Raw genomic sequence first — 14,871 nt, 5'->3', positions numbered from 1 at the left:
TGTATCAGAGGATGACCTTATCTGACATCAATGGGAGGGGAGTCCCTTGGTCCTGTGGAGGCTTGATGCCCCAGTGTAGAGGATGCTGGAGTGGTGGGGTGGGAGTGGGTGAGTGGGTGGAGGAGCACCCTCATGGAGGCAAAGAGAAGGGGGAGAGGGAGATAGGATGGGAGGTTTATGGAGGGGTAACTGGGAAGGGGGAGATCATTTGAAATATAAATGAATAAAATGATTAATAAAGAAAGAGAAAGAAATGGGTAGCATCAACTGTATTCTCAATAGTCCTCATGGAATATGTGCGAGCAAAGAGTGACACGCCACTCAAGAACACTACTCCCACTGTGCCTTGCTCATGGATGTGGTAAGGAAAGTCTGAGTGAAGAGGCCACTTGTGAAACAATCCCCAACTCCTAGGAACATTATAAGCTGCAGGATTGTCTGGCAAGATAGGCCCATGTATGTAATGGTGGCATGAACAACCTGGAGGTAATCAACCACTTTCTGTTCAGGTATTAGACCAACTTCAGATGAAATCCATACCTTGCACCATTTTTGGGCCAAGAACCAATGAATAGATGGATCATAGGCCCCAGGAGGAGAGTTTACTGCTACTATTTTGTTAAATATACAAAACATTAAACCAACTACTGGTGACTTATCATTATACCTACAAATTAATACATCTCTTAACCTTACTCAGAGAAGCCTCTATTTGCATGAGATGGTGATTATCACAGAGCCCCACAAGTGACTGAGATGTAGAGAATATGAGATTTCAGGATTCTCAGCCTTAAATGGGATATCTATAATACATCTTAAGGCTCAGTAAAAGAGGGAGCAGTAAGAGCCAGGCCTGGTGGATGACTACAAGAAAACTGTTTTCTAGGTTCCGCTACACATAGGAAATTATAGAAGTTCCATAAAATGCACAAGACCTGTGGAAGCATAAGCCAGACAAATCCCCAGAATGATGAAGGGAGATGTGTGCAAAACCCTAGGCCTAGTTTAGAGTTTTTTATAGAATGATTGCTGTTGGAAAAGGAAGGTTAAGTTTTCTAGGAGTGTATCCCATAGTAGGATTATACTACTATAGAAGATAACACATCCAAGAACATACTGGATGGTTAGGGAAGCAGAATATGGGTCTGGGAGGAGTTGAGGGGCACAGCTGTAATTCAAACATCCATGAGGAACTAAAAACAAACAAGACCTCCAAATATAGAGAACTACAAAGGTAGCCTTGACACTGAAGTAAAAGTAACTAACTTTGCTAAGTCATTGTCCTGGTGAAAAGATTGTGCTTCTACACTTTGGTTATATGAGCACCAAAGGCAGAAACCGTATTGCCACACAGTACAACATGTACTTTTTAAAATAACGAAGTCATTACTTAAGACAGAGCTTCCAATGTCCTGTACATTCATTGGCTTTTAAAAGTTTATAAAAAAACTGAAGTGAGAGTGGGTGGGTTGGTGAGTGGAGGGGCAGGTAAGAGGTTTTTGGAGGGGAAACTAGGTAAGGGGATAACATTTGAAATGTAAATAAAGAAAATATCTAATAAAAACCACTGAAATATGGAAATAATACAAAGAAACAAGGAAAATATTAACTGTAAATGTTAGATTTACAATCTAATTGGTTGATGGAAGAGAGTAAAATAATTAAGAGGAATTATAACTAAGTATAATCTAATCTAGAATTAAGTATAATAATAACTAAGAGTACTCTAAAACTAAGAAAAATTGGAGAAGGACTGGAACCTAATATTTCAAAACATTAACATTGTGTTTTCTTCTACATTCTACATGTCACCCCAAGAACAAAAGGAAACAGTTTCCCATGACAGCAACATTGTAGCTTTCAGACATCTCTGGCACTCCAAGGCTTCCCTGAGAGATTGTGTGTATGAAGTTTTTAAACTGAGGACTTACAAAAGAAAGACAGCAAGACAAAAAAAAAAAAGATATAGCTGAGTCTGGCAAACCAATTAATTATGATTCATATTAATTGGAAATAAATGCATAGCCAATGTCCACAGGAGAATATTTTGACAGAAATTTTGAGTTATCATTTTATGAACATTGAAACATTGAAAGTTTGTTCAAGTGAAAATGTATCTTCAAATTGAGACTCTTCAATTTTGTACTTCTTTAGAAAGTACCTACCATGTGCCACTGTGTTATGAGCATGGAATTCAGAGGTAAATGAATAGCATCTACCTCTGCCCTCTTAGAACCCAAGGAAACAGTCATCAACATAGTTAAACATCTCTCTAGAAGCTTTATGTATATATGTTTCTGTATAAATGGAAACCAGTATAAGGTGATCTAATGGGTGGTAACACAGTATTTTAATTAAATATCTTAGAAATTTCTTTCTGAAGAATAAGGAGAGGCATAAACTAGATGAACAGGAGGCTTAGTATTGGAAAGTAACCTTAATTCAAATCAAAGGCCTTGATGCAGAGTGTGCTACTGTCTGTGCTGAGAGGGTAGGCTCAACCAGAGAGTCTTCTGTTAAGCATATGAACAGTCAATTGAGAAAGCTAGTGATGATGGAGAATAGAAGGGGTAGGGAGCCAATGCCTCGCTAGATGTTGTCCATTATATTGAATGAGCTGCCAGTTATGGTGTTTGAGTGGAGTCATATTAACAACTAAAATCAAGTGTGGCCTTTTTCTGAACTCAAGAGAAAGCATAGAGGTATACCTTTAAGCCGTTGTGTACTGTGGTGAGAGTTTTCCCTGACCACAAAAATGGAAGAAAATAAACCACCAAGAGAAAGTACATAGAGAATTTATGGGTCTGAAGAGAAAAATAAGTCATCAAAAGACATGTAAGCATCCCAAATTTGTTCTGTTGTCAAGATCTACAGGCCCTCTTAAAATCTTCCAGGGTTAGGTGGAGTGTGGTATTGGAAGTGATTTGAAGGAAATAAAGCTGTGGTAGATAAGATGTCCAAGCTACAGATGACTTTGAAGTCAGTGACTACTTAGGAGATGATGGGCTCGTTAGAAAAGAGGCAACGGAGAAATGAAAAGTCATCTTTCTCAGTGCTTTCTAAGTGTGGGTTAAAGACCTTGCCATCTGCCAATTGCCTGTTATTAGCACATGAATAAAATAAGATAGCTCATGAAAAAGCTTTTAGAAGACATGAAAAGAATTTGAGAAACTAGGTGTGTGGAATATAATGATAAATTATTGACCTGCTGTTCTTAGTATATTTGTATTTTAGCAAATTCATCTTGTTTTACTTTACAAATAGATATGTCATAAATAGCGACAGAATATGGATCTCTGTGAATGTAGGAGGGTGAAAATGAGGAAGAATGAGGGGAGCCTCATATCACGAAGGTAAGTTTGGATGGAAGGTGTGGTTTCATGACATGAAATTCAAAATGAGAATTTCCAAGAAGATAATGAGTAACAAGAAGAAACATTTTAAAATTACAAAGATGTGGGATTCAGGACAAAAGAGTAAGCTGGAAACTCTGAGAAGATTTAGAGCAATGCAATAAAGTAGCTGGGCACGGTGGAACACATCTTTAATCCCAGCATGCAGCAGGCAGAAGCAGGCAGATCTCTGAGTTCTAGGACAGCTTGGTCTACAAAGTGAGTTCCAGGTCAGTCAAGGGTTACAGAGAATCCCTGTCATGAAAAACCCAAAGAGAGAGGTAGCCTCGAAAGTTACTGAGTTTGAAGTAAACAGTGAATCATCTACCAGATTATTTAGTATTGGACTGTCTATCTTGTACAGGTGAGAAAATGGGTGGGATCCAGAAATTATTCAATTATTCAGCAGGGCTAATATTTTATAAAACATACTATGATGAACAAAAGCACACTATTACTTTTAAGCTAAGCCACAACATTAATGACAACTATTAAGCTAAATTGAAATAAAAGAGCAAGTCAATGGATGTTATAAGTATAAATTATTATGGGGATTACATCAATTTTGATTATGATTATCATTAAGTAAACTTATCATTTCTAAATATTATACTGCTAGCTATGTTCCACCTTTCGAATTGCATCCTAAAAACCAGACACTGTAATTCATTTCTCTGTTGCAGGGAGTGATTTTTCCATTGAAAAATCTACTGAACATAGCTAAATTAAGAATTCATACTTCCTTATTGAAAACTAGCTACCAAGTATTAGAAAAAGTACATTGAATTGAATAATCCTTTATAAAAGTTATTTTCAAATGTAGGTAAATACCTGTAATCTGTGCCATTGACAGGTGTCCATGTGTATGTTCGATTTCCTTTGTCAATGTATCTCTAGAAAGAATGTTAAATATAATCATTATAACCCTTTTCTATATGAATTTATAGAAAAAGTAAACATACATTCTGTGGTTACTCAACATCTTTTTTAACAAATGAAAAATATATTCTATTATACATTTTTAAAATGTTCATGCTTGTTAAGTAAAAGTTTGAAAAAAATTAAGTACTCAAATGATACAGGTTACAGACTTATAAGCAAATTTAATGATGAAACAGAAATATAAAATATTAGACAAGGCTCAAATATCGACCATAGTAGAGCATGTTTAAGAATGATGGCAGAGTGCCAGACAGTGGTGGCGCATGCTTTTAATCCTAGCACTTTAATCCTAGCACTTGGGAGGCCGAGGAAGGCGGATTTCTGAGTTTGAGGCTATCCTGGTCTACAGAGTGAGTTCCAGGAAACTAGGGCTACACAGAGAAACCCTGTCTTGAAACACCAAAAAAAAAAAAAAAAAAATAAAAAAAAGAGGAGGAAAGAAAGCCTTTCTACATCTAAAAGTACAATTACTATCTCACAAAGCCTTTGAATGGAACTATCATGTTGTTATAAATAGATAATTACTCCATCATTGCAGGTGATAAAAATCACCTATATTCCCTAGGCAAAGTGCATGATTAAATAAGTAGTTCATGGATCTACAATACCTCCTATGTCATAGAACAATAGTAAACACACATCCTTTTTTCTAGTAGGTATATTAGTTGCACACATGTAGCTTTTAATTTCTGACTTTCTCTGAACATTTACCTTACTAAAGAATAACTTCATTACTGATAGAGATGACTAGAAATTCTAAACTCTCTACAGATCAACCTATGGCAGGTGTTGTGAAAAGGTGTCACTATTCCCTGTAAAAGGAAATGGGATACATGCATGGAAACAAAATGACCTGCCATCCAATGCTGATATGTGTTAACATTCAACTTTCCTGTCTCATGAGGGTGAAAAAATGTTTCAAAGAATAGTTATAGGACTTCTTACAAGAAATACTGGACTTCACCATTATCTGACTATTGTCTCAGGAGTTCTCAAACTTTGAGTAAAACTGGACTAAAATCATTGTAATTTAAAAGTTATTAGGAGAACTTAAATATTCCTGCCAGATTTTATAAGGTAAACGCAGATCTCATTTGTTCAGCGATATAATTTTAGAATCATAAGAATGTCCCACCAGCAGTGGAGGAGTGTCCCTCGTACACCTTATCCTCTCCAGGATGAGCTCTCCTTTGTGTTCTTGGACTTACTATTATGGCGGGAGTAAGCTGACGTCACAAAATAGTTCTCATTTGTATTTCCTTGATGACCAAGGATGTTTGAATATTCCTTTAAGTGTTTCTCAGACATTTGAGTTCATTTTAAAGATAATTTTCTGTTTAGATATGTACCATTCTTTAATTGGGTTACTTATTTTCTTGATGTCTAATTTTTTTTTGAGTTCTTTATATATTTTTGAAATTAGCTCTCTATCCAATGTATCGTTCGAGCCAGGTATGGTGGTGCACGCTTTTAATGCCAGCACTCAGGAGGCAGAGGCAGGCAGATTTCTGAGTTCGAGGCCAGCCTGGTCTACAGAGTGAGTTAGTTCCAGGACAGCCAGAGCTATACAGAGAAACCCTGTCTCAAAAAAAAAAAAAAAAAAAAAAAAAAAAAAAAAAAAACCAACCAAACAAACAAACAAAAACCAACCAACCAAAAAAAAAAAAATGTATAGTTGGTAATATTCTTTTTCCATTCTGTAAGATGCTACTTTATGCAAATGATGGTAGAAATTTTTTAGATTCATGAGGTGCCTATGTTTTTTATTTTAGTACATCTGCAAACTTATATAGCTACAATGGATATCAGTGTGGAAAGATGTGAATCGATCTACCGTAAGATGCAGCTGTACTACTCTGGGGAATATATCTAAAGAACACTTCATGCTATCATAAAGACATTTATTCAACCATGTTTATTGCTGCTCTATTTATAATAGCCAGAAATTAGGAACAAAAACATATCCCTTAACAGATGAATAAAGAAAATATGATACATTTACACAGTGGAATATTACTCAGCCATTAAACAATAAAATCATGAAATTTTCAGGTAAGTGGATGGAACTAGAAAAAAAACATCACGAGTGAGTAACCCCGACTCAGAATGACAGGTATAGTATGGATATTTGCAGCTAAATCAGAGATAATCCAGGCTACAAGCCATACAACCGCTGGGGTTAGCTGTAGAGTATGGGGCTAGCAGGCACACGTAGAATTCCCTAGGAAAGGAAAGTAGAATACAGATAGGTGGTTGCAGGGAGGTGGAGCTCAAGGATCGAGTGGAGAGGGAGAAGGAAGTGGGGGAACAATGGTTGGTATATGAGACATTTAACATTCAGGGCCATTTGGAGAGTAGTATGGAAACCCGACATAGTAAAACTTCCTAAAATTTATATATATATGGTGGTTGTGGAAATGGTATTGCCAAATAATGGGAAAGACAGAACCCTACTGGACAGATCTTGTCCAGGACTGTGAGTGAATTACACCTAATTGAGTTGTTAGCCAAAGAGGTCCATGGGAACCCCAAACAACTCTGGCTGTTGCTTTCTACAAACTGACAGCAAGTCCCCAGTGCTGAATAGAACACCTACATAACTCATTGAACCTGGAGACATAGAGCTGGTACCTCTATAGAGACTTCACCTCTACTTGCTAGTGACTTTGGTACACAAAGGTACTCTGCTAGCTACCAAAGCAAAAGCATAAACACCAACCCAGCCATAAACCATTGATCTGCAATAGTGTCCAGCCTCGAAGACATGTTTTGTGCGATGGGGGCACAAAGCTTGTGAGTAACCAACCGATATCTGATTTGATGGAAGGCTCATGCACTCCATAAAGTAGAACCCTTCCCAACATGCTTTGGTACCCAAAACCTGAGGCTAGATAGCTCAGAGGTCTAGGATAACAGCAACTGCTACTGTTCTACTAAAAGGATGGAGCAATATACTTTTAATAACACTGTTCTACTCATAGATCCGTGCTTCATTCAGCCATCATCAGAGAAACTTCCTCTGTATGGCAATAAATACAGAGACCCATAGCCAGACAATATGCAGAGTGAGAGACTCAGAACCACTAAGCCCTAAACGTCATGACGGGCAGTATGGACATAGGCCCTCTATCTAAATCGACAGAGTAACCGTGTGAGGCTGCAGCACAGCATGCACAGGCCCTGCACAGGACTGCACCAGATGTGGTGGTAAAGCTGAAAGAAATGGACAGGTGCCCCTATCTCTAAACCAGAAGCTATTTCTAGCTGATAATCACTTGCAAATGAAAATTTAGTTTTCTCTTAGGGATCCTCACGGAGGAAATAAAATACTCTTAATGGTAGGCTGCACGCCCAGCCGTAGCTGCCCAAAAGAAAACTAAATAAAATGGAATCTTGGGAGGTACCATGTCTCATAATGTATTTTCAAAGCTGTTTCTAAAAATTATCTTATTTTTAATTTTTATTATATATAACATTCAATATATTACATAATATTGTATAAATTACTATATTATATATTATAATTATATTAAATATGCAATATAGTATTAAAATATATAATATGTAAAAATACATATAATATACATTACATATAAATGTATTTATTATATAGTATATAATATATAATTGCATATTATAAATTCTATAGTATCCAATGCATTACATATAATATATATTCTATATAATATATAGTATAATAATTAAAATATTATATTATGTAAATATATAGACATATATTTTTTTAAGGTGGGGTATATATTTTGGCTTTCAGTTCAGTGTTTTGATTGGATTCCTGAGTTTAACTTTTCTTGGTCTCTTTTCCTTCTGTTTATTTGTTTTGTCATAATCTAATATTTTAGTTTTGTTTTATCACATTATATGATATGATATTATATGATAGGATATTATATTATATTTCCTTGGAAACCTGTTTATTTTCCAATGAGAGACAAAGATCTGGATAGGAAGGGGAAGGAACTGGGAAGAGAAGAGGGAAGGACATCTACAGTCAGGATATATTACGTGAGAAAAAAATCTATTATGAATAAAATAATTAAATAATGTAAAATCATCCTAATGTATATGTTACAATTGTTTTGATATTTCTATAAACCTGACATTTAACATCAAAAAGTTACATTGATTTAGAGTAAATAACAGGTTTTCAAGAGGAGCAATATTATAACCAATGACTAGCACACGTATCTGTCTACCACAGCACATTTAAAAGAAAACCTAAAATTTCTAAGACAGACACATATGGTTTATAGGTGAATACTGCTCAAAGACTGAATTGACAATACATCGGAAGTGGGGAATTAGCCCTGTGAAAATGAGCTCTAAGCTGCATGAAGAATGTGAAGGTCAGAGTGCTTGGAACAACTTGGGGGAGCTGGCAGAACTGTTAAATACTTTACATCCCTGCTTCAGGAAGCAAAGGGTAAAGACCATGGCTGAAGTAGAAGCAATCTTAATACCTCCTTCTCTGTTCTGCTAATAGGCCCTCATAATTATATCAAAATAAGAAATGTTTTGCGCAATTGAAAATATTTAGATAGTGTGTTCCTTTTCGGAAAAGAATTGCCAAGAAATTGGAAAGAAAAGGTATTCCTAAAACATACAGGATTCTGAGTAAAAAATACAAGTTATATGTAAAAGTTGCAATAAAACTTACAGAGACAAAACATCTTAATTTTATTTATTTCTGAACATTCAAATATGTGAATGTCTGTTTTTATTCCTCAAATGTCTGATATTGGATAGAAAGTATCCACACATCCAAAAATCTCCTACATTCAGACATGAATCAATATCAATTTAGGATATATACTGGTGAACGAGGATAGCTGTTATCAAATGACTTATTTTCAGACTTAAGTGTAGGAAAATTATAAAGCATAGAGATGGTGTAGATAGTAAAACAAGATAAAGCACACATACAATCTCTAGAACATCTCTGCGCACAAATAGTACAATGTATCTCGTAATATTACTTAAGTTAAATATTACTACAACCCTGGCCTAAAGAGATATTCTTATAACCATAAAGCATATTTTACACTAAACATAGTTTTAAGAATATAGTGTTCAAAGGTTATTTTACGTGTATTTATGTATGTGTGAGTGTGTATGTGTATGCATGTGTCTCATTGTGAGTGTGAGTATGTATGTGTGTATGTGTGCATATGCCTCTGTGTGAGCATATATGTACTTGTGTGTACAGGTGCCTGCAGAGTTGGAAGAGGGCAACAGAGCTCTTGGACTCAGAGTTACAGGCATTCCAGAGCCTGGCAACAAAGGTGGCCAGATTTCACAACTGAGAAACAAGTGTTTTTAAATTGCTCAGCCTTCTCTCTCATGTAAGAATATAAGGTTTTGTTTTGTTTTTTTTTTTTTTTATGAAAATAGTTTTTTAATGTAGGAAAAAATCTGTTCACTGGAGGGATCCTTGTTTTAAAAATAATTTCTGAAAGGAATGTCAAATTACCAATATCAGTATTCTTAATGGATACTTCCATTAAAGAACAAGCCTTAATGAATTCTTACCTCATCTTGAGACTTGACCAGAGTTCTGAACGTTTTTTCTCCACTTTCTCCATCTATCATTTTATTTCGAATCTAAGGGAAAATGGATCAATTACTTTATTCCAGGAAACAAACCAACCTACTGATATTATAAAACTGTTCATTATCAAGATTTCTCCTTATTTCAGTGAAATTTAATAAAAATGGTAGAACAGTTGCACTACTAGATGAGATTATTTGGAATTTTTAAGTTGTCCCATTGTAACCATTTTATATTGTTGTACAATAAGAAAAATATACTTAGTGGATTTTTTGTCCATCACTCTGCAAGCTTTAAACCATAACAGTATAGGAGTCATAATTGCCTTGTAGCATAGGAGATATCATTGAGATGAAGATACTGAGAAATAAAATGTTTATTCACAGAATTAACATGTAATATGAAATAATTCAAATTCTTCCTCACCTAAATAACAAATTCTGGTGACAAAGGATTCAGAATTGTCCTTTATATTTTGGTATTGTCGTTTCTTAGTTCTACACACCAAGTCGTCCTTGCAGCCCTGAGACTCACTTCAAAGCCCAGGCTGATTTCAACCTTGCAGGCTTCTTATGGCTCTGTGCTCAGGGTTACAGCACCCCTGCATTTGGCTTGCCCCCCCTTTTCTTTTTGGTTTTTCTAGACAGGGTTTCTCTGTATAGCCCTGGCTGTCCTGGAACTCACTTTGTTAACCAGGCTGGCCTTGAACTCAGAAATCCGCCTGCCTCTGCCTCCTGAGTGCAGGGCTACACAGAGAAACCCTTTCTCAAAAAACCAAAAAAAAAAAAAAAAAGCCGGGCCTGGTGGCTTGCCCCTTATAATTTACTTTTTATATGTCATCTGTAAGAGTTCTGAAGAATTATATAATAATAGATAGTCATAAAGTCCTAGTAGGATTTCATATCACATAGTGTCCTCTTTTTCTACAACTTTCCAACTCCCTAAAAGGTCAGATTCTTAGGAATCCAGGTCAGACTCATAGGAAGCCACTCCAGTCTACTGGAAACTAAGAATTTCCTTTTTTTTTATTTTAAATATTTCAAGGACATTACATTTGGGCTTTAATAAGTATAAGTGAGTGGGAAAACTTGGCATGACAAAACAAATCTGCAAAATATAGAATGGATCTAATTCGTTTAAAATACTTTCAGTTTGATGGTGAAAATTAAGAGGTTGACTTTAAAAATAGCAAACTTTACTATGCGCATGCTCCTTCCCTAGGCTGTTCAGGTGTCATTTCTCTCTGTCACTGTGTTATGGGGAAGCAGACTCTGAGAGACTGAGTGTGGTCATTATGGTGACCCAAAGGGACTATAACTCCAGACCTCAATCCCATCCTCATTTCCTTCGCTTTAAGGAAGCTCCCTGAGATGTGCCAGCATGCCCTGCGCCCACTCCAGTGTAACTATGAACTTAATAATTTCTGCTTTTCTATTACATAACTATCTTTACTATTATCAAACACCCTGCAGAGGAAGTGGCATGTAACTTGGTGAAATACAACAGCAACAGGTTCAGTGCCTTCAGAAAAACACTAGGACTGCTTTCCTCACATGCCCTTCATGTAGTGGGGTGGCTGGAAGTCTTCCAACTTCTCCTGCAACAACATAGCATGTTGGTCTCTATGAATTTCATAAACACCATCATTGTTTTGTCCACTTAAACTAACTCTCCCTTTGGAATAAACAAGACAATGAAAAACAACTAAGGCCACAGCTAACTTGATCTTATCTTTGTCCATATAAGTTATTGGAAGAAGGCAGTCCAGGACACACACAATTTCAATGACAATAACATATCAGTGTGAGCGAACAGAGATAGATTGATGTAAACCATTGCTCAAAAATGATCATGGGATGGGGAATGCAGGCTCAGGTCACGTGTCTCTCTGGCTTAGGCCCTCCTGCATACACTCACCTCTACTTTAATTTCATTCTCTAACTCAGCATCGAGAAAATCCAGTGTGACTGGCTCCTGAGATTTGGGGTTCTACACAGAGCACAACAGTTAAGGAGTTAGAAAACGAGGCTGTGTACAGAGTAGTTTGTGAAGCACACTCAACAGGAAACAACTATAAAACTTACTTACCTTCCTTGGGAGCTAGGCATTGAGCTTTAAGTGCAATGGACAGCTGTCAATCAATTATCAACTGAAGGCAGCAAGTGACTAGAAATGGACCCCATGGGTTCACAAAACACCATTGCCCACTTCAACACCCACTGCCTTTCCTTGTGTTATGTAAGAAAGCTCAATGTGGAACCTGATAGTTTATTTATTTTTATCTCGGGGGATACTGTTTGCTTGCTAAATTTACCTCATATGGTGTGATTTTAATTTCTCAAACATTAAAGGAGGCCATTAGATTATTGGATAGGCAGAATGTACTCACTTCTTTAGAATTCTTGCTACATCATATAGCATGTCATATTAGAGATCCAACATTTAGTAGATTAGAAGATTCTACTTAAATAAAAGATTTCAAAATAATTGAAAACTTTAAAAGGTATATATATAAATACTTATTAAAATGTATCATCCAAAGCTGGCCATAATTAGACACCAGTGATCAATGCAACCTATGTATGCTTACTTGCAAGCGTGATAGAAATTTTACCATGAGCTTGCAAAAGACATCTGTATTGGCACTGTTTTAAACACCATGTAAAAGTGACATGCCTCATAACGTAATAGCAGCAGACAATACTATCTGTCCAACTTGCATATCTCACCTAAATGAAGAATGACATGGTATATTGTACACATGGGATAAATGCATTTTGTAATCATGCAAATGACTTATTTCAGGGAATATTCCTATTTTTTAAAAAATCAGAATTTTAAGTCTTCATGGTGTTTGATGAATAAGGATTCTCAAATAACCATTTAAAAAAATACTCCTCCTGTGTCTTTTGTGATGGAGCTGGGGATTAAGTCCAGGAACTCATGTTAGCTCAGCAAGCACTCTATCCCACAGATCCTGTACCTAACAACAAATGCTTGAAATATTCACTGCTTAGGAACTTATATAATCAGGTTCTATAATGTTGAAAGAAAATACACCATTGTTTGGGTGGACAGCTTTTGCTCTAGGAGAAAATATTCATCTGAAATGTCGATGCAAGATGGAGACAGAAGTCAATATTGAGAACTTGTACGCCCACGAAACGTGCAACTTCCCTAATAAAAAGACACAACAAATGTTCCCAAACACTAGCATATAAATATTAAAATTAAGATGAAAACAATGCAAAACAAAATCAACACAATCAAATGATAAATAAAAACAGAAATAGGAATATTTCTCTTACATGCAATGGACAATGCATAGAATGACCAGCCCCAAACAGCATGCAGGGAGGAGCCATTATCAGGAGCAATTGACAATATGCAGATCATGTCCCAATCCAACATATAAAGACAGAGAAGAAAAGGAAATCATAAAAGAAAATTGTCAATGCATCACTTGTATTTGTAAATGGCAAACTGGCAGAGCATTGTTTTAGAAACATTCATTAAAATTATACAAACTAGAAAATTAAAAAAGATTTCTCATGAGAAAACACCAGCAAGGGCCTGAAGAAATCAATTTAGTGTGATGGACTCTGAAAGACTACCATAAGAAGATTAAATATCTAGTACTTCTCTTCAGCATGAGTTTCAACTAACATAATTACCAAGGACAACACTGATGATAACAAATTTTAAATTTGCAACAATTATGAGTCAGTAGTAATATAATACCTAAGAGTTGAAAAATACTTCCCTGATTAAGAAGTCTCATGTGGTTGCTAGTTTGCCATTTAGAATTTGCTTAAAATAAAAAGAAAAATCATTATTTAAGTTGGTTGGTTTTAAATATTTAATAATATTTACATGCAATATTTATAGTTGTGGTAAAAATAAAATTCACCAAAATGCGCATAACAGCAAAAACTATAAGATATTCAAAAAGGAAGACACAAGCAGAAGAACAAAATTGTTTCCTAGGTGAGGAAGGCATGTGCGTCACGGCAACTGCTTCAGGAACCATATGCAGTGACACAAGACTCAGAGGACCATGGGATTCTAGCTGTGGGAGAGAACCAAAGCTTCCACCAGCCCACAGTCATACTTTTAACAGATGGGAAGCTTGAAAACTCATTGAAGCCTATTTTCAATGAGAACTTTCCAGGGCAGGATATTTCCCTGTGAGTATTTAATTTCCCAGGTGGGGTGCAGAATGAGAGTCAGTTCACCTCCCTGATTTTCAGATGAAATCACTGGTGTCCAACAGGGTATTATGTATTGTTCAAAGATAAAACATTGCTAACCAATAGAACCAGATTATAACTCAGTCCCACCAATCCATACTTAAAGATCACTTAATGCAATGTCGCCTCTTCAGTAAACGTCTACCACAGGTGTTAAAGGAAGTGATAGGCTTACCGCCCAAGACCTACAATGAGGCTAGATTTTCTCTAGCATTTTGTATCTCTATGAATAAGCTATACAAATACCCTCCTGTGCTGAATATCCTGTGCATACATACATAAGTAACCAACATAGAAAAGGAGTCTTAAAATATTTTTCCAAAAAGCCAAAAATTACCACTTTAGATTCTCAATTTGAACATCTTCAATTAGGTGAAGAAAGATTCTTGAACTTCTAATCCCAAACAAAACATCATCATCATCATCATCATCATTATTATTATTATTATTATTATTATTATTATTATTATTATTATTATAGGATACACTTAATTTTACTTTATGTGTGTATGTGCTTTGCCTGCATGTGTTTCTGAGCACTGTGTGTGTGCACTGCCCAAAGAAACAAGAAAAGGCGTTGGGTCCACTGGAATAGGAATTACTGATGCCTGTGAGCCACCAAGTGGGTCCTGGGAACCACACTCAAGTCACTGGGAAGAGCAACCAGTGCTCAGCCTTTGTGACATCTCTCCAGCACCCAAAATTCAATTTTTAGAAATTA

The 14,871-nt window shown here is 35.9% G+C and overlaps 1 protein-coding gene across 5 annotated transcripts in view; it reads right to left on the bottom strand.

Annotated features, from left to right (window-relative positions):
* Positions 1–14,871, bottom strand: part of Cacna2d1 (calcium voltage-gated channel auxiliary subunit alpha2delta 1) — a 426,913-nt gene that overhangs the window by 35,947 nt on the left and 376,095 nt on the right. For 2 of the 5 annotated variants that reach the window (XM_021190608.2, XM_021190611.2), the window contains exons 19-21: positions 11,818–11,889; positions 9,882–9,953; positions 4,224–4,285 (exon numbers count right to left, since the gene is read on the bottom strand). In XM_021190608.2, the coding sequence (XP_021046267.1) occupies positions 4,224–4,285; positions 9,882–9,953; positions 11,818–11,889 (206 nt within the window). Of the gene's footprint in view, positions 1–4,223; positions 4,286–9,881; positions 9,954–11,817; positions 11,890–13,662; positions 13,711–14,871 lie in introns of those variants that run through there. The other 3 variants (XM_021190609.2, XM_021190612.2, XM_029534913.1) reach the window with 2 other exon arrangements.

This window comes from Mus pahari, chromosome 2 (genome assembly GCF_900095145.1).
Source record: "Mus pahari chromosome 2, PAHARI_EIJ_v1.1, whole genome shotgun sequence".
NCBI classification, from domain to species: Eukaryota; Metazoa; Chordata; class Mammalia; order Rodentia; family Muridae; genus Mus; species Mus pahari.
This window is presented reverse-complemented; position numbering and strand designations above follow the sequence as displayed.